Source organism: Phodopus roborovskii, unplaced genomic scaffold (genome assembly GCF_943737965.1).
Source record: "Phodopus roborovskii unplaced genomic scaffold, PHOROB, whole genome shotgun sequence".
Lineage (NCBI taxonomy): Eukaryota > Metazoa > Chordata > Mammalia > Rodentia > Cricetidae > Phodopus > Phodopus roborovskii.
Window position 1 is genome coordinate 10,782,985 of NW_026125397.1, and position 25,556 is coordinate 10,808,540.

At 41.5% G+C, this 25,556-nt stretch overlaps 1 protein-coding gene across 2 annotated transcripts in view; it reads right to left on the reverse strand.

The window, feature by feature from the left end:
* The window catches only part of Rspo3 (R-spondin 3), a 78,683-nt gene extending 60,343 nt beyond the window's left edge, over positions 1 to 18,340 (reverse strand). For both annotated transcript variants that reach the window (XM_051175479.1, XM_051175480.1), the window contains exon 1: positions 18,213 to 18,340. In XM_051175479.1, the coding sequence (XP_051031436.1) occupies positions 18,213 to 18,309 (97 nt within the window). In that variant the 5' untranslated portion in view covers positions 18,310 to 18,340. The remainder of the gene's footprint in view (positions 1 to 18,212) is intronic.
* Between the last annotated feature and the right edge of the window lie 7,216 nt (positions 18,341 to 25,556).

Genomic DNA, 25,556 nt, shown 5'->3' on the forward strand with positions numbered 1-25,556 from the left:
AGCAGCATACTCAAGCCTCAAGCAAGCTCAAGCCAGACCAATCCCAGCATGGATATGGGAGGTGGCCATAAAGTTCCTCTCCTAGCTGAGGAGCCATAATAGCTACTGGGAGAGGGAGCTTTCTCCAAGACTGGAGCCCCTGGTTAAGTTGACCATGTTCCAACAGAAGACCAAGACAGCACAAATTGGACTTGATGTGTGGGTAAAAAGAGGACACAGCGTTTGGTGAGTAGGGACAGACAGAGTGAAGGATCTGGGAGGTGTGGGAAAGGGTAACTATAAATAAAACATGTTTTGTGAAATTCCCAAGGAACTAATAAAGGGAAAAAATCCTAAATACAGCTGGGTGTGGTGGTGAGCATGTTTAATCTTAGTACTTGGAAGGCAGAGGCAGGCAAGCCTCTGTGAGTTTGAGCCCAGCATGGTCTACACACAAAATCCATGCCAGCTTGGCCATACAGTGAGACCCTGTCTCAAAAGAGCAATCCATAAATAGAAGACAATTTGTCGCATTGCACAATTGCCTCTTTCTGCATGCATTTGAGATAACTGGTAGATTTACCTGATAATAAAGGATGCAAAGAAAACATACAGTGATGGTTCCTTTTAATGTAAGAAAGTTGGTAACATGGGAGGCAGAAACTCACCAAGAGTCAAAGACAGAAGCTGCTTTGGTAAGGACCAAAGACACCAACTTACTAATGACCCACTAGCCACATTCCAGGCAGGAATGCCCATGGGGCTGACAACTCACCAAAGAAAGGACCTTAAACAGACTAAGACAGAGAAAAATAAAACATAAAAACATTAGCAGTGAGCAGAGATGACTCAGTGGTTAAAAGCAGGCCCTGCTCTTTCAGAGAACCCAAGTTCCCAACATTCATGTCAGGCCATATCAAAGTGCCTGTAACTCCATTTCCAAGAGGATCCGAAACCCTCTTCTGGTCTTCTGCAATCTCATGCCCATACTAACACACATACATAGTCTCATGCCCATACTAACACACATACATAGTCTCATGCCCATACTAACACACATACATAGTCTGTACTGTGTCTCCATGGCCTGGGGGGGGGTTGTTTAAAATTAAAATGGATGGGTTCTGCTTCTAAAGATTTTGATTTAGGAATGGCGAAGGTAGACTTCAATATCTACATTTGCAAGAAGAGTTTTATGTGATTTTGACACAGGTGGCATAATAACTGCATTGTTTGAGTACAGCATCTTTGCATCTGAAGAGTTTCATCTGTTGCTGGGAGCAACCTCCAGCAATAAATAAATGATAAAGGACACTGTGATAAAACATGGTTAAAGAAATGTACATTTTTATAGAGGAAAGACCACACATACAGAAAGAGCATATAGAATTACTGATGTTGAGTTGTTTACACACCATATTCAGCAGTTAGGAGAAAAAGAACTCAGACAAATGGAAAGATGGAGAAAGGGAAAATGAGAAGAATTACTAGATAAATATGAAAAAGAAGTTTTAGAAAGATGCAATTATTGTGGAACTTAATGGGACCTTGGAAATCTTGCTCATCTAAAAATTTTCAGATGACAACATCAAGATCTAACATAGCTGATTAACTTTCTGCTTACAGAATCATAAATGTCTAAATCAATGAGTGTCTGATACTTATTAAATATGCATGTGAATTATTTTATATAAATACTTATTTTAAAAATCTTTCTATATAGAACCTCAGGTACTCCTGCCACAGAGAACAATCTGTTCTTTTTCCTTGTTCATGGTTTGTTTTGTTTTTCTGCTTACTGGGATTGTAGTAAAATACTATACAAAGGATATCTCTGAACTTTGTTAGATGACTGTGGGTAAACAAATTCTGCCATTTTAAAAGGATACTGAACAAATCTGTTAATGATGAGACAGTGCCTACATACCATTCAAACCAGTGAAATAAGTTGCTGTTAATAATAACAGAGTGATACTTTACCAGCTTAGGAACTGTTAGAGGCCTCTCCACATCCCCCCAAAAGAATGAGAACATCCTTGATAGGAAACTGATAACTTGATGACAAGTTTGATAATTTGGCAAGAATGATGTGCTTTCTAAGTGGCGCTCCATCATAAGTGATAGCACAGGGAAGTAGACATTTGGAACTTTGTGAGTGGCATGTCCTTCCATAAGAAATGAAGCGCACATGCAATAAATCTTTGGTCTAAGGTTTCTTTGAAAAGATAAATAACAAATTCATAGGGGAAAAAAAGGCACCATTTAGTTCCTGAAGTCAGAAATGCAGAAACCCTCTTCATCCTCATCTGCAGTCAACCTTTCCTACACCTTGTACTTCTGCAATGAATAGAGTTTAAGTCTTTCTTTCATTTCCCACCAGTTCTGCTGCTGTTGTTTGGCACTTGGAATAACTGTTTAGAAACACTAACCCAGGCCTTCTAACTGAGACCCGTGTTCAGGGGGTCTGGGTTGGTCCAGTGCTGGTTTCCCAGTCATCAGTCTGGGGTACATGAACTCCCCTTTGTTAAGGTTAGCTGTCTCTGTGGGTTTCTGTAGCCTGGTCTTGACCCCTTTGCTCATCACTCCTTCCTCTCTGCAACTGAATTCCAGGAGTTCGGCTCAGTGTTTAGTTGTGGGTGTCTGCTTCTGCTTCCATCGGCTACTAGATGAAGACTCTAGGATGGCATATAAGTTAGTTATCAATTTCATTATCAGGGAAGGGCATTTAAGGTAGCCTCTCCACTATTTCTCAGATTGTTAGTTGGGGGTCATCCTTGTAGATCTCTGAACATTTCTCTAGTGTCAGTTTTCTCTTCAAACCTATAATGGCTCTTTCTATTATGGTATCTCTTTTCTTGCTCTTGTCTATTCATCCTCCAACTCAATCTTCCTGGTCTCTCTTGTTCTCCTCTCCTCTTCTCCCCTTCTCTTTCTCCTAACTCCCTGTCCACTCACTGCCTCCCACCCTCGTTCTCGATATGCTCAGGAGATCTTATCCCTTTCCCCTTCTGTGGGGGATCTTGTATGACTCTTTTAGGGTCCTCCTTGTATCCTAGCTTCTCTGGCAGTGTGAATTGTAGGCTGGTGATTGTTTGCTGTATGTCTAAAATCCATATACGAGTGAATACCTCCTGGGCAGTCTATGGGACCTTCGACAATGGAACCAGTATGTATCCCTGGTGCATGAAAGGACTTTGGGAGCACATTCCCCATGGAGAGATACTCCCTTAACCTAGAGACAGGAGGGAGGGCCTAGGTGCTACTCCAAATGATTTGACATATTTTGATCACCCCCTCCTGGAAGGCATCACCCTCCCTGTGGAGTGGGTGGGGAATGGGATGGGAGTGGGCTTCAGGGGGCATGGGAGAATTAAAGAGAGAGGGAATTAGGATAGATATGTAAAATAAGAAAAATAATAATAAAAAGATATTTTGGGATTAAAAAACTCTATGAAGTAAACATGCATAAATACTTGGAATTTCATTTATTATGCTACTCATAAATAAAGTATACTATGCTACTCATAAATAAAGCTCTGATCTTATGATCTGCTATAAAACAGTTTAATGTCCTTTCCTACTTCCCAGTGACTACTCTGTCAATTATTCTGTTTTTTCCCTTGCCTCATGCTGACATTTAGTCTAATGAAATAATAATATTGCCATCTCCACTGTAGTGGGATGTCTTCGGTTAACCTCCCCTGACCCCTGGGTATCTCTTTAATAGTCCATTTCTTGTTTATAAGAAGGTTATCAATGCATCATGCACTTGTTGCATTGGGTAACAGAAAATAACAAATGTAAAAAGTGGATAATAGTTACCTTTCTTTACTGGAAATCCTTCATGAGTTAATTATAACTTAGAAAAAATATCTGAATCAAGTTATTTTCATGTCTTTGAATTTAGGAATGAACCTTTTCAAGGTTAGCAACTGATGTTAGAAAAATCATCAACAGACTTACAGCAGATTCCCAAATGAAGTGTGACATACATTTGACAGGCTAGGGCTTTAAGTAGATCTAGTTGTAAGTTCCATGTAGCGATCAAGAGGTTGGGTACCATAAAAGGCTTGAGAAATACCTTGGATAGATGAACAAAAATACACTATTTTTAAACATAAAATATTTGTGTTTGTTTGGTAAAAGCAATTCCAGTTAATAAAGCAGTGTGAAAGTTCAATTACAGAAATCAACGAATGCACCCAAGATGGAAATTTGCTCAGCCAAACTATGCCACTCCATTACAAGCCTTACCTAACAATGCGAACTGTGTTTATAGTGCACATAGCGTACTTCCTGTGATTGTCACAAAGGTCACACTAAGTGATGACGCCTATTCATTGGCCATAAATTTTAAGACAAGAAAATGCTGGGAGGCCTAATAAATTCCAGGGTTTTAGGCTGTGCTTCCTTCCATCTTTGTACTTCATTTCCACAATACTGTTCTCCAGATAAATATTTGGATATGGCTTGGACTCATTCATTGCAAATAATATGATTTCCATTTCTATGCAAGCATATGTGAAAAACCAATATGTCACAGCTTAGAAATCATATCTAAACATTCTACTTTTAGCTATGTTATCTATTTATCATCTATCTATCTACCAATCTGTCTTAATTTTGGCTTCTTTATCCAATATTTTAACAACTGAAAAATGGAACAAGAATAGTTCCCAGGTGTGTTTTAGTCACTTTGGTAACTAGCACAGAATAAATATTCAACAAGCAACTATTCAGTGAAATGTATGATGTTTTTACTAGGGCAAAGTTGAATTTCATTTTTGCCCTGTATTTTCCTCTAATAGATTGCCTTCTGCTTACCTTTAAAAATATACTCTAAAAAACATAGAAACAAAGAAAAACTTATATTTTTAAATTTAAGCACATCCACGAAGATTTGATGGGTAACTTTGCATGATTAGAGTATATGGCAGGGAGGCAAGAACTAGCTCATTGATGTCACTATTGAAGGGACTTAAGGTCAGTAACCTACTCTCTGGAAAATGAAAGAGTACTATCTAATCACAGACTATATGATTTGTGCAACTATACTATAATCTATCAATTATTAAACAAACTTCTTTGCCTTCTACCTCTGAGTATTTTCTCAGTGTAGTCAAAAATAAAAAATGTGCAGGTTTTGAGGTCAGTTAAAACTTACAATTCTCTTACAATGAAGTTTATAAGGTTTCCAATGGTGCCCCACAGATCTGTTTCCTATTTTCTCTGCCGAGCCACTATTACCAAGATGCAAATGTAAATCAGTTTGAAATTCAGTGAATACTGTATGTTTGACATCAAAGCACAAGAATAGGATCTCATTGTAGATTTGAGACATAGCTCTTAGGTTGACCTTGAGGCAACAGAAGAATCACCTCCTGGAGTTTCCTGAGCTCTGGGATTACATTGTATGCACCTTCCCATCTGACATCTATAATACTTTTTCATTGAAAAAAATGTTAATGTATTTTTTAAACTTTATAAAAATGTCATAGACTAATAAGAACTCTTAGAATGAATTGTCAAGGATGAAACTGAATTCAAATGTACAGATTTTTCTATTTTAGTGTCATCATCAAGAGAAGGACAAAGAAGTATTCTAAAGTCTGTGCTTATTTTCCAGCCCACATCATAAGATCACTGACATTGTGACACTAATGTAAATTTTAGCCAGTGATGTTCTTTATATATTAATTTGCCCAGCTGTGCCACCCTTAACCTAGTTCCTTCTCTGCATTAACGAGTCTACAATGTCAACTAAGGACTTAAAATAAACTTTCAAAAAATTGTTATCTGTATTAAAGTTGCCTATCTTTTTTTTAAGTTTCCCTTAAAAATATTGCATAGCAACTATTTATAAGCACCGAGTATTGTAAGTCCTCAAGAGGTGATTTAAATATGCTGGAGGATGTTCATGAGTCATATCTACTACTCTGTTGTGTGGATTATGAGAGCTGAGAACCCAAGGACTGGACTCCATAACCCATTCACTCTGGATGCTGAGGGAAGCCTCCATATGCTGACTTTGGGGGAATTTTGTGCAGACAGGAAACACAGAAAGAGGACAGTGGTGAGTTTTCTCCTTGAGGCTGAGGTTGCCACTGGATTCTCTTAAGTGCCATTGAATATAAGCATTGGAGTTCAGCCCTCATCCCCTTCATACTAATTCTTGAGTAATAACAGAGAAAGCAGAGCTTATGTCAGAGCAGATGTCATACATGTTGCTTCACTTCGATGAGTATATGGTGAAATAGCAAGGTTTGTTTAATGATGAGGAGATTTGAAATTGCCCGCCCCCCCCCCGCACCTTTTCCATCCACTGAAACACTGGTGACTAATTTCTTTTAATAATTTCAACTTAGATGAATTCATTTTTCTTTACATTATGCATTTATTAGAACATAACCCTTGTAGGGATGAATGATAAGTAATATTTTGTACTTCAAGTCACATACACCATATTTTAATTCCTGTCTTGGCTCTTTTTCCTTTGGTCCTTACTAAGGGTATCAGCATCTATGTAGCAGATAAAATAGGCTCTGCTCTTGTGAATATTAATAAAGACCTATCATTTCAGAACAGTTACTTATACTTTGTTTAATCTCTAATGGAAAGGCTTTCTCTAAATATTTATACCAGAACAGTTGTCAGAATGAATCGAGAAAAATGGCTGGCATACACCCAGAAGGAAAGGGTTGGTAGCTGGGGAGAAAGGGGATTTCTGGTCATATAATTTTAAGCAGCCATAGAATTTTAGGTAGCTTCCTGCTAGAATATGAAGAGTTTGTATTAACAAAAGGTACTTCAGCATGAAAAGAAAGTCAAGTAAGATATCTGAAAACCACTTTAGTTTATTGCTCTTGTAAAAATGACTCCACCACAGATTTCAGGGGTAGCGAAAACACACTTTTCAGACACTGAATGAATCGTTCACAAAGAGAAACTTATAAAAGTATGTTGACACATCAAACTTATTCTGAGCTATGGTTCTAAAAGCTGTTTCTAAGTGGAATCGGCATGCAAGCTTTATACATTGGGAGAGAACTACCATCCACTGAGATAAATACCAACACAAATGCAGCTTGTTTGTGTTGAATTGCATCCCTTCTCCCCAGTAGCCTATAAGTTAAGTAGTTTGTCTAAAACCTATTTCATATGGATTTTCAGAATTATAAACATTTCCTTTAGATCACAAACAGTATATTAAAAGTTATCGACAAATAGTTTTCAGCGGGTCTCTGGATGCTGAAGATGGCTGTGCTAGTAGGAATCAATCAAGGCTCAACTGGGAAAGAAATAACTGGATTTTTCTATTCCCAGACTACTGTCAAATTCAAAACAAATGCAGGGAAATCTATGACTCTGCTATATTGATCACAATAACAAGTAGCTCATTGCATATCATGACATACATGAGGACAGAATGTATCTGCCAGGATACCTGGAGACTTCCAGTTGCTAAAACAATAGAGGTGTTTGCTTCTGCATGTTTAAACAAAGATTTAGTAGCCTAAGATCAAAGCAGTAAAGGAATATACTAAAGTCGTACAAGATTAGGAAGGAATTTGCAACTTATGGGCAGTGAGCCCTGGGAGCTTTATGGTTTTGTTCAGTTAAAGAACCATCCCTTGAGGTGATAGAATGCCCTGAGTATTTCAGGAGATGACAATAGTTTTGAAGCAAACTTTGCCCTGTATAATTGAGCATAGAACCCTCTGTGTTTCTTAAATGGAAACACTGAACAGTCTTTCTGTTTCTTATACTGAAACTTTCAAATGATAGCTCCATGTATCTGTTGATAATGTCTACTTATCTGACTTGTAGGTTTCTGAAAGGGGTTATTTTAAGTACAAGGAATCCTAAATTGGCCCTTGGCTGTTTTCTAACTGCAGATTTTAGCACTTCTGTCCTATCCCAATACATTACCATTTTCTCATTGTTAAATGCCCTTTTACTGATATTATGTCTAAATTGACCTGAGGATGTTTATGAGGATCCCCCTCTTCCCTTTCTTTCCCCCCTCAGATAATTCTTTTACAAAGACTGAATTCCTAGGGCTCTTTTATCTACGCAGGAAGGGAGGAGGCAGACAGCAAGCCTTCTCTGTGTGGGTTTTGCACTCTTGAAGACAGACAGGTGGTTTATGAGGGTTGTGACGTGTACTGCGCCGCCAGCAACGGTGCTGGTGGCATATTTCCATCTGGTGCATGCTCAGGGTGAATAAGCTATTGAGAAGCAAGTTGCTGGAAAAGCATTGTTTTTGGTGGGCTTCCTGCTTTCTGTAGCTCATGATTGCTCCCAATCCTTAGGGACGAGTAACTGGGTCTGAACAAGGAGCAATGTCTCATGCATGCTATGATGACCCTCCTCCCAAGGAGCCTGGCTTTCTTCAGTCTAATTACTTCTGGCAATTGTGGTTGTTGGGATTTGGCCTAGTGACTCATTGCAACCCAAATTTTCCCAAAGAGCCCCCTTAACAAGCACAATGAACTCTGCCAGGAAGCCCAGACTTCCACCTCGCTTTTACATGGAGCTTTCCCCAATTTATGGCAAGGTTTGAAAATCCTGCCTGGACTGAAAAAGAAAAATAAACAAGAAGTAATGAAGACAACTGCTCAGAGAAGAGCAGGTTAGGAGGAAAAGGAAAGAAAGTGTCTGTGAATTAGTGATCTACCCCACAACTTAATCCATTCAGTAGAGTATAGCCCGCCCACCCCAAACCCCTCCCAGCTCCCTGAGCTATTTATAGTAGTCTTTCTGATGACCAGTAGTCAATCTGAGCCCGTCAGGAATTGGAGAGACTATAAAAGAAAGGAATGTTTACTTCTTGCTAGGCAGTTGCCTCCCCATTAAGGTTTTCCTGACAAGGAGGACATGGGCACATTACCAATCATCTGGTAAGACATGAAAAAAAAAATCAAAAACAAAAAGAAAAACCCAGTTGTTTATTATTAAGTAGCTTTGGGAAAAAGTTTGAGTGAGTGTGGCTTATCCACAGTTGTACTGCTTACTCACTCACCCACCACAGCAAATCCCCTTCTCCTTCTCCTGAGGGCTACTTTGCAGGAATTCAGCATCTGGTGAGGTCACTATCAGGCCTTCCTGTGTGCACTTTGCTCTCTTTTCAGAATGAAGTGATTGATTCTCTTTCAGATAGCCCTGCTTGCACAAGTGGGTGCCTTGAGCTAATCGATTTCCTATTGAGAGATAACACTGTGGAGGGATGGGGCTTTCTCCTATTCAGATGATCTCACTCGTTATCACACTTCACACAGGTTTATTTTGTCTGCCTCATAAAACTGGCCTGGTCTTCAACAGCTGCTCAGCTGTGATGGGTATTCTTGAGTTAAGGGTCTAACAATATGTCCCTCTCAGGTATGTATCAGAATCTTTAGGACTAGTTTTAAGACTAGTCCATATCTAGGCCCTATGTTCACAGGTTTTGTCATTTGGTTGAGTTCTTTTTCTTTTTAAAGATCTCCAGGTGATTCTATATGAATTCAGCATCAGCAACCCCTGCATGAAGGCCCATAAAGCAAAAATTCAGAGTGGAGCTTATTATTAATGTTCCTGGTGAAAGTAATATAAATAACCGATTTTATGAAACATCATAAAGATCGCTTTCTGGATAACAAAATGCTAGCCAGGGAAATGCCAATTGTGATTGTAAATTATACACAAGCATTCTGACATCTAACTACACAACTACAGCTTTACTTCATGCCTAAGTAAATCTTGTCTTGGATATGAAAGGCGTACTTGGGAAGAAGGAGTTTATAATATGCCGAGTAAGTTGTGTGATGTTGTTGCTTGTGGTGTAAAAGTGATCGGTAACTTAGTTTTCAAACTGTGTATGGGAAGGGTCAGGAGAGAGAGCACAAAGGGAAATGATGAGTTGGAGAGAATAAGACGTGGGAACGAGCAAAGGAGGAATGGAGGTGAAGGGCTGAGGTGGGTTGAGAACGTCGTGACCAAGCTCGAGAGGGAGAAGGAGGCCAATCTTGAAATGCCTGGGCTTTGAAGTTAAATTGGAACCGAATACCATCTCTGTGACAACAGAATAAATCATAAATGATAGTAAATAGATAAAGTGAAACTCCACATTCCTTCTAAGATTGGTGGGCTAAATGAGGTCATTTTTTGTGAACCCACCAAGGGCTTCTACTGAGAGGTGAGAAGATATTTAAGGAATGCATTGTTACCATAATGTTTACCTTATAAAACAAATGCAATTGTGTACTAAAGTAAAGGACATAGAACGCTACAGTGGTCCCGAGAGCGGCAAAGCTGTCCTTGGCTGTGAGGCATTTAATATACTTGGACATACTATTTTTCTGCTTATCTTTTGAAATGACACTTGCTCTGTGTGCGTGACAGTCTTTCACAGGGTGACTATGCTTCTGTCTGTAAAGAGTAGCAGTCCTCCTCTTGATTGAATATATGTCTGGAAGGAGGTGTTCTAACATCAGTAGCTCATAGATTCTGCTGTTTTACAGTGTGTGGTAGTGGTTTTTATTATGTAGTAATAAAATGGGGGCTGTTTTGCCACTCATTTCCAGGAATGCGCTTTCTACTGGGATATAATTACAAATATGCCTGATCATATTTCTAGAAACAACTTTGGGGAGTGAATATACTGCCTATATTACTGCACATTAAGTTTTAGGAAGGTAAAGGTTCCTAAAAAGTTCAAAGGTAAGCTAAATCTAACTCATACTTCTGCCATGTCCTTAAAATACTTGGGGAAATAAACTCCCTTTGCTACGAAGACTCAAGATGAATACACTGAACCAGCGAGAAACCTTGGACCTGACTAAGATGATAGCTGGTAAATCAGGGCCATTGCATAATGTGGATGAATTAACTAAATTCTTTCCATTTCCATCCTGTCCTGAGATGATCACTCTCATTGAGAAATCTACTTGAAAGTGGCAATGCCATTATTTGATGCTAGGTCCAAATAAATACACTGCTTCAAACAACATATAGGAATGTAGCTTCCATTGCTAGCATGTTTTTTAAGCCTTATCATCATTGGTGAAGCCACACATTCCATAGGTAGTAAAACTTCTAAGCCTAATCGTCAACTACATGATTTAGCAATTTAGAACTGTCATTCATGATATCGGCAATCATAAAGTACTATGAAAGAGAAACCATGGTTGGAAACAATACATTAAAGTGTTTAACATAAATGAAGTGATTCGATGTAATCTCTCCACTGCTGCATGAAGCAATCTCAATGCCAGGAACACAAACACTTTTGATAAAAAAGGAAGGCATCCCTGGACTTTTATCTCATGTGTCCATTCTCCCTCCCTCCCTCCCTGTCTTTCTATAATGAGTGACATGTAACATTAAGGTCCTTGACTTCAACCCTTGATGCTCTCTGAAATTGGAGCTCATCTTAAGTATCCTCCTAGCTCCTCAAACTAAAGATAGTTCGAAAATAAAATAAATTTCTTACCAGACCTACTTGTCTCATTCTTGTCTTTGTTTGTGTCTATTATTTTTCTATTTATCAACATCTGAATCCTTATGCTCCTAAATTGATGCCAAATACGGTCTTGCTTCCTTTTCTTCTTCCTACTCAATTAAGTGCCAAGGACTATGAATTTCATCAAAATGAGTCATCTGCATTATTCTTCTGCTTCGTCATTGAGTGTCATAGTGTAGGCCTTTTGTCCTTAACTGTGGATTATCGGATATGATTTTTTCTTACCTTCACAAGTCACCTCTAAACGCTGGTATCCAGGGGAACTATGAAGCATTCCTCTACTTGGAACTCTGAATCAGCTCCAGAAATTTGAAGCTGAAGGACAAGATGAACCTGCCTGGCTGTTCCTACTTAAGCCTTGGCTGTGGTTTTTAGACAACACCTGAAGGGCGCAGAATGTCATATGTAACCCACACTCCAGTTTGAGAGGTCACTCAGTTAATCTCTATGATATGTCTCCTGGGATAAACTTACTTATTACAAATGGATGACTTTATTTATTTGCCTTCTTAACCCTTACCTAGTAAACCCAGTTGAGTAAGATGAGTATATTTGGAAGAACTGCTTAGCTCCCTGCTCCTGGATTTTGTTTTGCACAAAAAAAAAAAAAAAAAAAAAAATTAATAGTTGTTAAGAGTATTGGATGATATGGATCTAAGGATTTTTTTGATGAATCAAACCTCTCATCTTATCACAGAGAAATTGTAAAGTATGGTAATGGGGCTTGTCTGGGTCACCTAAATACTAGTGACAATGCTGGATTGTGAATTGAGTCTTTAGCTCTCATTCTCTCCTCCTAACTCCCATTGCGGATTCTCTATTTTCAGGTCTCAGTCTCCATCACAAACTTATGAAACTTGTTCTCTACCAAATCATTAAAGATCAGATGCAACACTATAGAAGACAATGCCTTGAAGAGTTAGGGTAAATACAGAGTTGCAGTTATCCAAATATATAATTTAGTGAACATGTTCTTTGTTTCCACTGTTTTTTTTTTTTTTAATTCCCAAAGAATTGTAGTGGTAATAAGTGGTTAACTACATCTCTTGTCAACCTTCTAACTAAGATTATCTTATAAGGTAAGAGGTACTGCAATTGGATGTTTTGTAATTTAGCACTGTTCACATATGAAATGATTTCAGATATTTTATTTAAGTGTCACGCTGTTGAAATTTTTTAGGCAAAAATTGGGAGTCTTGGGATGCAGTAACACCCAGACATTTAGCATTCTTGACAAACTGTAACACTTGATAATGGAACATTCCATTGTTTTTAGCACTTCTTGATGAACAGTTAGTAATACTTCTAAATTAAAAGATATGATTGGGTTACATTAAACAAAGGAAAAAATCGCCAGTACCTTCCACAAATCCTATTTATACTTCATGTGTATTATTAAGACTTATTTGCAAAGCATTTCAAATGTACTAGGTGGTTCAACAGATAGTAATTTCTAAGATGATGTACTCATTGCAATCTCCTAAAATTTACAACAAAGTAAGCTATCCGTATCTTCCAACAAGATCAAAAGGAAGACAAACATCCACATAACCTATGAGTCAAGATATTCCAAACCATTGTTTTGGAAATAACACCAGTATACAACGTACCATAAAAACAAGGGGCCATCCTTGTTCCATCACATTATCATGCTATAGTATTAAAACGTATAGATGTTTTTCTAATGGGAAACAAAGTTCATCGTTGCATTTCATGAGACACAGTATCCACTGTAGTTCATTTCAGCAATTTACTGAAAATTGGGAATGGTGTTTTTGGTGAGTGGGAATAAGTGTATGAATGAATAGTGAGGAAGTGGGAAGACAGATCAGGGAATACCTAAGTTGAGTGTGTTAAAAAGAGTTAAAAAGAAAAAAGTTTGTAATAATTTTAAGTTCAGAGTAATACTGTAGTTTTGTAATTTTAGAGTACTAATTCAATAGTACTTTATGTAAAGTTCTGAAATGCTTTGTTATGAAGGATTAAAACCACAACACATATTTAAAGTCATTAGATATTCAGCTAGAAAATATTCTAGACACTTAGCAGCAACATATACGTACTTATCCAGATTCAAATAATCTAAAAGGATCAAATGTCTAATAAAGTCGTTTTGTGGTAATGTACCAAGGGTTTTCCTATAACAACTCGAAAATCAAATTTTACTGCATGTTGTAATTTCAATTCATTGCTTTCTGGAGACCTAATTTGTAGAATGTTAAAAAACCAGGGAACTCTTTAATGGAGAGATGGCTTAGTAAATACTATCTACTTACAAGTTAAAACACTGCTCATACCGTATGTTCAAAAAAAAATATTGAAGTGACAGTGGTAAGCCCTTTTCACTTGTTCTTTTATTCTCAGTGCTTACAGTGACATGGGTTAAAATGACAGTATCTCAAATCACCATTTTCAGGTACGTGGTAAAAATCTTTCTACTGAAGTTGTAAACACAGACTTAAAGCAGAGTATTTACAAGGTATTTTAGGAAACAACCTTCTAATTCAAAGATGTTTTCGTTGAAATTTAGAAGGTAAATGCAGTTTGGCTTTATTTGTTTCATTATATATGTGGCCACGACTTCATAGGAAACAGAATTTATCTTTGATTTGCTTTCATACCACCTGACATATCATAGACTGTACTTTCTCCAACTGATTTTGTTCATATCTCTGTCAAACTATTTTTCTCAAAACTAAGGTATACAGGTTACTAAGCAAGTGAGGAAAAAATGTATTGTTTCCAATCTCCAAATGAAACATTCAAATTAATATATCAAAATACCAGTGTTTTTCTTTTTAATCTGTTAACTTTTTTTTTTCAGGACCAGCAATAAAACCAGAGCATCAGAATCTTACACCATAAGTCAACATGTGCTACACCTTCACAAGCAGTGATCAATACATTCTAGTAGGTATGTTATCAGTGTAATTATTTTTGCTGTACCCTTGCTTCTTTTACATATTTGTGTTTTACTTGTTAGGCATATAATGAATTTCTAAAACATGCATGGTCTATAGTCAGAAACACTAAGACAAAATAATAAATGCCCACCATCAAAGACCACAGTGCCTGATAGCCTTCTTCTGACAGAGACCCCCTGGGGCAGTGTCATTTTATAGAACCTTTTGGATAATCAACTAATATTGAGCAAACTGTTCTAGTCTTGTTCAGTATGTAAGTATTTAACATTTGTCCACATTGTAGCAATACTTTTAAAGATTCTACTTTTAAAGAAGGATAGCCTGTTCTCTAAACATATTGGGAAAATAACAATCTGGAGATCATCAAGTAAATTATTTTATTAGCCTGATATCCTCTCTATGGCAGGATCAGCGCACACGATAAATTGTAAAGAGCAGGGAGGTTCATGGGAGGAGAAAAGTGACATTGACTTGCTCTCTACCAGGCTACTTGGGTCCTGTTTCTCAAACCCCTTCTCTACAGAAGGGAGACAAATGCCAGCCAAATGACAGTTTCTGGCCCCACAAAAATAATGCAGGTGAAATGTGATTCACTAGGAAGGAATTGTGATTGTTATGATAAGATTATGTTTAAGTTTTATTAACATGCAACCCACAACTGGAAGGCTGGCTTTACCAAGCCTGAAAGGAAAAGCTTACAAAGTTGGAAATGAGATTAAAGATGGAGTTTAGAATTTGTAAATTGGCATCCAGGGTCCAAATCTATGGCTTGCTGTTAACGCATCTGGTTGGATGGTGACTTCTTTTGAGTGAAGATTTTCCGTTTTATCCTGAATAAATTTATTCTGTCATCTCTGGGTAACTGTATCAATCAAAATCAGTAAATTTTATGACATTTATCCACCATAATTACATAAATATTTTAAAAGTACGAGACTCCTGTTTTAAAACACTGTACTTTTAAGAGAAAATAGTAGTGTGTAATAATTAGGATCACTGGTTTGCTCCCAAGTAGAGATCAATAGAATACTGATTGTTGTAGAGATTTGTAATAATCTTTGCATAACTTTTTTGGCTATTTCTGATGACAACCATGGTTGTCAGAGCTGAATATATTTAACTCTGTAAATGACACTCTTTGCTAGCAAGGGTCTTTGGTACTGAAACATCCAAGAGACCATTTGTTTTAGAACTTTAGGAAATATTTTTAACGTTAATTTTGTACCTGTCATTAGATGACTGTAAAAGTTCATGAAAATAAGGCTATTTGCTACAAGGCAAAAGCAGTACTCTTAACTGCTCACTGCTGTTCCCTTATCGTGGAAAAAATGGGGATGTCTGACCAGTTTTAAAATAATTTGACCACCACCTAAATGTTCATTATAAAACTATTCCCAGTTGCCATAAAGGACATTTTTTATTCAGATAGTTCAAAAAACATGATCCGGGTGTGTTTGTGAACGTGCAGCGTCAATTTCGAGTTTCTGGACATTTAACAAGGACATTTAACCTTTTGATCTTTACTCCAAAAAAGCCATATTGCTCCTGCCAAATCTTTCTTCTGTCTGCTCAGAGGACGCAAGGGGTCGCCCCTCTCCCAGGATTGCAGGAGCAACCAAGCTGCATAGTCAAGTGAAGCATCAGAGGCGACAGCAGCAGTGTTACCTCTTTCCAGACCCACTCCCATAGAATCACTGGAATTTCAGCTCCGGTCCCCTGATGTCCTCTTTCATCCTCTCAACACAACCAGAGGGCGCCTTTGACTTGGCTTTGGGGTGATCCGGGCACAGAGAAAAGCCATCTCCTTCAGACTTCACACATCACTCCTCTAGTCCCAGCCCAGATGTGCGCACCCAGAGTCCCCCCACCCCCACCCCCGGGTCTGGTCCTCCCTGGGGGAGATGAGAAGGAACGCACAGCAAGTTTTCTTTGCGTTCTTTTGTTTCCTTTAGAAACAGAAGCCATCCAGCTAGAAATCCAGGTACCAGTGCCACACTGATGCATAGAATCCTTCCAACCCTGGCTCCTGGGTGGGGATGGGGGACACTGCGAGGTTGGAACGTACTGTGATAGGCGGATTGGCATAAACTATGCGAGGCAAGAAGCTGAGTTTCTCCTGGCTTCGGATTCCCCACTGGCCCTGAAACGAATTTCCCAGTGGACCTAGCTAGTTTGCCTGGGGTGGCATGAGGACCTCTGCTCCCCAGGCCTCTGCTTCCATGCAGCAGCTTCAGGGCCTGAGCGATAGACTGGATAGACTGGGTGGGAGGGTTGCATAGAATACAAACCACTCAGAGGCCAAGAATAATAAATCGAATGCCCTGACATGTTTAGTTTAGGCCCTCCTGCGCTGAGACGGGATCCTAGAGGCAGTGGGGCCAACTCGACCCCGAGCCTCTGGAGCTCTCGCCCAGCCACGATTTTTAAAGGGAATTTTCAGGTGAATCAAACTTTGTTTGGCCTGGGCTTAGCGGTACAAAGGGAGCTTTCAGGGGACCCTCACATCCAGGGCCATGGAGGGACAAACAGTGGCGGGAGGCGATTACTAAGTTTCCACCCCACACAAGTGTTGTTGTGTCCCGAGAGCTGCAGGCGTTTTGCGGGCTGGACTCTTGAGAAGAGATCTCATCCGGAGACCAGACAAGGTCGTAGGCTGACCGGCCAGAACAGCTTTCCTGGGTGATGTCAGTTAGTTCCCCTTACTAGCTAGCTCTTGGCTCCTGAGCCCTCCACCAAGCTAGGGTCTTCCTTAACTCTGCGAAGGGACTCCCCTCCCGGGCACCCACAGCAGAGCTGCGCGCCAGGCCACCCGGGAACAAATAGAGAAGCCACCTCGCATTCATTTCTTCATTTCTTTCAGAAGCTCTGAAAGATGCCCGCTTGCCTCAGACTAACTTTGGTGTAGGCTGCCCGGACCGTCCCATTTCATTGCAGAGGGCACGGTTTCACACAGCCACCAGTGAACACACTCCTAGGTAATTGGGTAAAGAGCAACGAGGAGATGAGCTCAGTGGGGAGCTCCGTTCTCAGTACGTGCCTGTCTCAGGGCACCCACTGGAGAGAATCTGAGATAGCCACAGCGTTCACGTGGGCCAGACAAGGCAAGAAGGTCACCGGGGATTCCAAACCTCCGGGGTTCCTCTGCTTTCAGCCCCCGGAGCCTGGGACCTGGGTAACTCCGCAGACAGTCCTGGAAGCCCCAGCGCCCCGGCGCCCCAGCGCCCCCGCGCCACTCTACTCACTCGTGCGCGCGTCGTGGGAAGCGGCAGCGCAGGCGCTTGCTCACTGATCCCCCCACCCCACTGGACACTCCCCAGGATGCTTGTCTTGACTACCATAAAGCAGCCTTGGGGTCCAGCCAAAGTTCCCCTGAGCCAGGCAGCAACTTGCGGTGTGCCGGTGTCGCGTTGCGCCAGTATCAAGCAACCCGAAGGCAGGGCGGGCGTCCCAGCTGCCTGGGGCTCTAGGCCTCCGTCGGAGCCTCAAAAGGAAAACATAAATCCCTAGAGCGAATCTAAGCAAGAAACGAACATTTCCAGATCCCGAATTACAAGGGGGGCGGGAGCCAGCCCAGTGCCGGGTGCACAGACTCCAGCCCTGGTTTGAGGACAGCCAGTGCCCGAACTGTTATCTCCTATGGGAGGCATAGGATGTAGGCTGGAAGGGCTATTTCCTCTGGCAGCTGACTCGGGGGGGTGGGGTGGGCGACCCCGACAGGTGAAAGAGGTGGAAGGGAACAAATGCTTAACACAAACCAAACCAACAACAACAACAAAAACCCCAACCCCAAAACCAAACCCTGCACTTACTTCTTCGCTGGCGCCTTCCCCGGGAGGCGTTTTGGCTGCCAATGTATTCCATAAAGTTCAAAATGATAAAAAACCAAGAAATCAGTCGCAAGTGCATAGTAACCCAGTAATGTTTCCCTTCTTTCTCTCCTTTTGACTGATAGTTATATTTAATGTTTTTTAAATATGTATATATATATATATATAATATGTAGGTTTTAGGCTTGTCTATACGGAGCGGTGGAGAACCAGGGCAGCGGGACTTCTCCACTGAGATCCAACAGGCGTGCTGTGATGGCAAGCGAAACGGGGCGGGTGGGCAGGGAAACCAGCAATTGCATTCTCAAATTGTCCGAACACAGCCGGCTGCTCTGAGGTGGCTGTCATCGCCGCGAGCGAAGGTTGCAGGAGCCTCCCGGCTGGCGGCAGGTTAACCTCGGTAACTCTGCGGCGGTGGCCGCGGGCAGGATTCCGGCGAGCAGTAGCCCCTGGGGCTCAGAGGCTGTGGCGGCTGTGGTAGTGGCGAGGACCCCGGGAGCGCAGGGGAGCAGACGCCGTGGGTACCGTGGCCATGGCCAAGGGGCGCTGGAGAGATCAGAGCTGCTTCTGGCGTTCCCGAGCAGGAGCCGCTCCAGTGTTGGGCAGGGCTGGGAGCACCCCATTCGGGAGGAGGGGGAGGGAGGGGGAGAGGGGGATGGCTGCAGGGGGGCGGGGGAGCTGGGGGGGCGGGGAAGGAAACTGCCGGAGCAACAACCCCGAGCGACCTCAATAACTTTCAATTTCAAGAGGGAAAGAGGGAGCTGGAAAAGTACAGGCGTTGCGATTTGGCAGAGGGACGGGAAGAGGCGCCTAAGGGGTCCCGGGTCTGTGGCTGAGCATCTCTGGACACTGCAAAGACTGCCGGAGAATGGGAGCAGGGTTGGGGAGGCCCTCGACGGGATAATTCGAGCCGGGTGATGTGGGCGCACTGGGACTGGGTGTGCTGAGGCTTCTGATCCAGCTGTTCCACGTCCCCCAGGCCCCAATGCTTCTGTTGTCCTCGGCCTCTGGCTGGGCGAACCACATCCTGGTGACCGCGTCCCTTGGCTTTCTAGAGACCCCGCCTCACTCCAGTAACTGGTCCTGGACAACCCGCCCCTCTTCCTCCTGTCCCTGGTTTCCTGGGATTTCTGGCTACAGATTTCTTTTCAAGCTGTCCTTAACATCTTGGGTTTTCTCTGTTGCTGTCTCCTTCAATCACCCCCTCCCTTAAATGAAAGTAGCTGAGGTTGGATTGGATGCTTGGCTGGTGGTCCCTGGGGATTAGGTAGGCTTTACCCCTCATCTTGAAGGTGCTTTGCCTGATCTCAAGGGGAGGACTCAGAGGTGTGTGCTTTGGGGACCTTCTGGATAGAAAAGCTATTGTACAGAGGCTTTCTTCCAAGCCAGCCTCTGCTGAGGCTCTGGAAGATTCCACCTCCCCTCAGGCACTCCCCCCCGCCCCCCCCGGTCCCCCCCCCCCCGTACTCAGTAGCCTGTTAGAAGCTCTCTTCTTGAGAGGATCTGTTGTACATTTTAGCTTCTCATCTGGGAGAATGGGAATACTATGTGGGAAGACTGTCCCCATTTGGGGGGAGTTAAACAAGGTCCATTTCTTGTTTCTGTTTCCAGAGCAAGTGGGGTGGGGGTGAAGGGCTCACAGCAGTAGCAGAAAAAATCCAGGTTCCCAGGCCAAAATGCCACCAGGGAAAAGACTAGGCCCTGAGGTGCTATCCACTGCTGGGTGACCAACATCTTCCCCAGCAGCACAAACCCTGAACTCTGAACTCTTTTGTAGTTACTGAAGCATTTTGTTGAAGATCACAAACCTCAAGGCATTTTTAATGTAAACCTGCCCCTAGAGTACTTACTAATAGTATTCGGAAGGATTTTTCTGCAGTGTCGAAGTTTTATGTAACACTGGTTTGCAAGCAGATCACTTTGAAAACAAGTAAGATCTGCAGGGTTGTCTTTAATTTATCTGTCCACAAATTACAGGAGAAGACAAGGTCATAGCCCCTACCTGTCCCATTTTGTAATCTTTCAAAGCAACCCAGGTTACAGATCTCTGGAATCTTTTACCTGTGTGTTTGTTATATGCCACAAAATTGGGATTGAGGAGATCCAGTGGCCTGGATACAAAAGTCAGGGAACTTCCAATAGGCATTCTTTGCAAAGCTTCAAAACACAGAATCAAGGAGGCTGGCCCTTTTCTGTTAAGTCTTTATTAAATGTCTATTTATTAAATGTCTACTTGTATTGGAAATTTGAAAGCATACTATCTTATGAGTTTGATATAAGCAGTAGACCTGTAGAGAATATGTGTGTGTGTGTGCTTTTTTTTTTACTTGTTCCTTAAGAATTCCCATTTACCACACAGTTCCTTTTTCTGTGTGTCCCACAAGTAGTAGGAGCTACATCACACACACACACACACACACACACACACACACAGAGAGAGAGAGGGGGGGGGGATGGGTAGGTGGGAGGCATTCTCCGTTCTTTATTGTATAACATCTACTGATAAATGACAGAGTTTATCACTCTGGACTAGTATAGTTACAGATGCCCACTCGGTTCCAATAGTGATTCTCTGGCAAAGAAGCCACTGTATTCCTCTGTGTCTGTCCCCATCAACTTTTTGTTCTTTCTTGCTTAATACCCCAAATCCAGAATATCTGCATCATAAAATGTGGGGGATTTAAAAGCTATGGGAGGCTCCTTTGAAAAGGACTCCAGAGACAGCCCTTCTAATCCAGGATACTTGAGCAGGATGGGATGAGACTGCAAATGGCATATAAAAAAGTAATTTGGTGAAAAAGTTAAGGGAAATAAGCATCCAGAGAGACACCCACTTCTCATCGTGTGCTATGCGGTCATATGTGCCTTCGGATGAGAACAGGAATGACAGTATAAGTAAATAAACAAATCCAGTGAGCAGCTACGGTTCTTGAGCCATCCCAGAAAAGAAGTGTTAGACGCAGTGGGCAGGAAAAGCTTGTCAAGGAACAAGCACCATTCAGAGGAAACATAAGGAAAACATTAAATAAATGGGGAGAGCATTCTTTTTTTCTTGACGCTCTGCTTTAGAATAACTTACTTTTTCCCTCTTTGGTCCATGTTACCTTAGTATTAAATGCTTATTTACTTGCCTGGCTGAGTCTTACATTCCCTCAACTGTCCCAGAAGCTTACAAAAGGCATGCCATGGACTATTTTGTGCAAAACAGTACCTATTTTTTCCAATTCAGTAAAGAAAACAATGCTCACAGAAGCTGGCAGTGCCTCTCAGAGCTCCGGACTAAGGCAAGTTAAAATCCATGGGTGCAGTACCGAGTTTGAAACTTTCTTCTGATTTTACCATTTGTCATATGAAACTGGGATTAAGAATTGGCGACTCAGGGCAAAAGAATAGTGTGGGTTTGGGTAAACACGGGGAGATAAATGCACCCAGGATCTGCCTGTAATTTCTCATCTTTCCTTACTGCCTCCTCCAACCAGGCAATGACAACAGTAAGAAGTTATTTTTATCCACTGCAGCAGTGGCACTTTAAGGAACACAAGTGATTGCCTTATTGTTGAATCCATACAGCAAATATGTGGAAGGGAGCTTGCTCCAGAAAGAGAGAGAAAACCTAAGAGTCTGGAATGGGGTACAGCTTGTAGCGATGAGAGATGTTTGGCAAAGTTGGAACTGACATCAGTCATTATAGCACAGAGCTAATATGCAGACTTGGAAAACACTCTGCTCTCCAGTCATCCTGATCTGGATGCATGTGAGTGAGTAAATCAAGCAGGGTACTTCTGGCAGGGTCTGGTGGTTACTAATGTACCCAGAAGCCATCTCAGAAACATGGAGCTGATAGATTATATAAAAGCCATTGAAATAAGTAGGTGATGTCAAACCACTATTTTAGACAGAGATAGAATTATTAGGCCACTTTAAAAAGTGACTCAGTGGTCTATAGCATTAAGAAAACGAGAAAATGAAGATATACAGTAGATAGAGGAGTGTCTATCAACACTTAGGAATGTTGCTCCTCCTAGATGAAGCTAGGTGACGTTTTCAAAATTGTGTTGAACACTGTCCAGTGTGTTTTTTATTTTAAAACTACTTTTTCTCATGACATCATTTTACTGAATGGTTCAAATTTAACTGAATCAACAGTATACACTATAAAGAATGTAACACCTCAGAAAACTTTGCTTGATAAAAAAGTTTTAGTGTCAAGAAACTGTTGTTATAAAAAAGCGCAGGTTTGGTAATCTGGGTACCACTGTGAATCCTGGCTCTGCATTTTTATTATCTATGTGTTTCTCCATTTGAAGAATCAAGAAAATCAAGCAAGTGAGTTCTAATGACTCTGGGATGCACGAAAAGTAATGACAATACCTACAAAACAGAGAGACAGGCTCGTAATTCTAAATGTGGAAGCTATTTCTAGCCGTATGACATCACAGTTAGCACTTACAGAGTTGTGTTTAATTGAGTAGGTCCAGATTTAGAAATCTGCTTTTGAATGCATCCCTTTGCTGGAAATGCCTAGCCCTTTACAAGAATCCTGAATGACTTCGGTCCAGCAAAGATGAATCCAGGACTGGTTTAATCTGTCTCCATAGACTTGGGATCTCAAGCAAATGTACATCTCAAACCCTAAATTCTAGGGGAATTCTCCTAGGGAAAGCAGAGAAAGGAACTCCTACAATTTGAGGAGTCACTGACCCATCTCAGCTTGATTTTGTGACTTCTACAGAAGGGAGAAAATAGGCTCTACTGAGTAGGAGATTCTCTTTTCATTTCATGCCACTTTAACTTTTCAGAGAAGAGGAAATGTATTCTTTTACCCCCCCCCCCACTTATGCCTATGATTTCATAAGGATGTATAGCTGTATTTCCTTTGTTCCTGGAGACGCTTCAGAAGGTTCACAGTAAAGCTTGAGTGACTGTGCTCACACCTTTAGGCCGACAAATTGCTACTAAAGACACAGAAGTATTGTGCCATATGGAAGTCTATAGGAGAAGGGATGGTAATGAGAAAATTGACCATTACACTGGCATGTACCATTTAAGAACAGATATCCAAGAACATAATTTCCAGGATGAGACATCTGGGACCAGAAAAACAAAGTCACATGTGGCCAAGCTTCCAGTACCATTAACATTTGACGTTACTGCGAGATCTGATTTTGCTGCCACCCTTGTTCCCCAGGAAGTTGGCAGTTTTGGGGTGAGTCTGAAGAGCTCCTTCCCACTGGTTTCCAGGTAAACCCATGCACAGGATCAAAGATGGTTACTGTTGTCCTCCTGCTTTGGTATCATTCTGGAAAGGTGTACCCCACTGGGTGCCTTTTCCATAGTTCTCAACCAGACTTTCATACCATAATGTTATATCCCTCCCTACTCTTTGATCCTAGCTGTAGAAACAGCGTCTCACTTTTCCTGATCTCTGGCTAACTCACTTTTCCCCGCAGATTTCTTTTGCCTTGCTTATGCTATTTAAATTTTTATTTACAGTAATATTGTCTGGAGATCCCTAGGTGACCCCGAAGTTGTCAAAGCTGGGGCAAGAAGCTAGTTCGTCTGATTGAAAGCACTGGCAGCCCCTACCCTCTCATCTCACCTCTCCAGAGAAACACATGACTTTTAACATTGAGCTAGTTTGGGCCCGGTGGCACACACATTAACTTCAACACAGCAGATGCAGAAGCTGGTAGCGCTGTATGAATTTAGGGCTAGCCTGGTCTACATGGGGAGTTCCAGAATTAGGGAAAGTGGGACAGAAATCTTTTAAAGTAACAAAATGGTCAGACAGCAGACACCAGAGCAACGTCATGGGTTCAATTGGTGTGAATTTACCAGAATGACAATGGCAACGGCAAAGCAAAGTTCACGCTTGCGATTCTAGCTGGGCGATGGGAAACAAGGGGACAAACAGGAAAAGAAAGAGCAAAGCAGCCAGGAAACAGCCACAGCAAAAGTGAAAGCTGCTGTTGGTTTCCAGGCATGTTTTCACTAAAGCACTCTTTATTTATTTATTTTTCCTTCTGGGCTAACAACACATCCAGGTCCAGGAGTGAGTAAGGGTACTTTATGTAAAAGGGCTGACAGTTGTCAATCAGTCGCCTACTGGCTACTCGTCTTCTGTCCGGGACTTCAGTTTACTCACCAGTGTAGAGCCTCTGTGTGTCACCTTTTAGGCAAGAGTATTGAAGGGCTGACATTATGGGGATTCTGTGTCTCTGGCTGAAAGACATGTCGGAGTTTACGATGAAAATCCAGCAGCACATAGAAGACGGGAAGATGGGCTCGGCAGGTTTGGGAAGTAAATCTTCAAAGTAGCTGCTACCATTAATGGCAGAACAACAGCTTCTCCACCTACATGTGTCCTTCACTTATTTGTTACTGCCATGCATGTGCATAGCTACTTTTGGTCAACTGGTTTTCTTGCTACATTGACCAAACATCCCAAATTCCTTCTAGGTCCCAGAGACACACAAAAGAAAAAAAAAAAAAGGATCCTGTCCTGGTTGAGATTGCCCCCAGTGAGGGAGGCAGGAGATAAATGTTTAAACCTGTGTGATAAGCGCTAGGTGATAAGAACTGTGCTGTGGGGAGGGACAAAAGTGGCTGGACAACGTCTGTGGATGATGCTGTATTTGGCATATGGATGATGAAACCTATTGTAGATAAGGACGGGTTCCTTCCTCTGTTTTAGACTAACTGATTCAGTAGTGGAGAGAACACTTCTTTTTTTCCTTGTTTTATGGAGGTCAGTGGCTGTGCTTGGCTGCTTGCTCGCTCCCTAGGGAGGCAGCCATACCCCACTGGTGTCCTAGGCCCTCCCCCAAGTAATTCATTGTATTATGTTGACTGTGTGGGAGGACGGTTAATGGCTGATGCCTGGTGCTGGGGTCTACGTAGGTAGGTTAATGATTCGACCGGTGCTATGGGCAGGGTCCTATCATGTGAGGAAAAATGACATTTCGTCCCTCACGTTTCCTAGGAGTGTTTGAAGGAATTTAGAGCAATTGCTAAGAAATGGATGTTGGTCTTTCTGACCTAATCGCTCTTATTCGTAATTTCCACTCCTCTACACAACTTCTCCAGTTACTTGTGACATGGTCTTCCCAGACAGGGCTTTGCACATTCGTTATCAAATGCTGGCCTGCTGAGTCTCACCCATTTGGTTTTGTAGCCTTTTTCATGCCAGAAGTCCCAGACTTTGAAGTTCCATCCTTGCTCTTGTTAGTGATAAGGGCTGGCTAACCCTTCTTGCCCTCCCTTCTTTTCATCCACATACTCTTTTCTCTCTCGGAGCATATTCTGATTTCTCATTGGTCTATGACA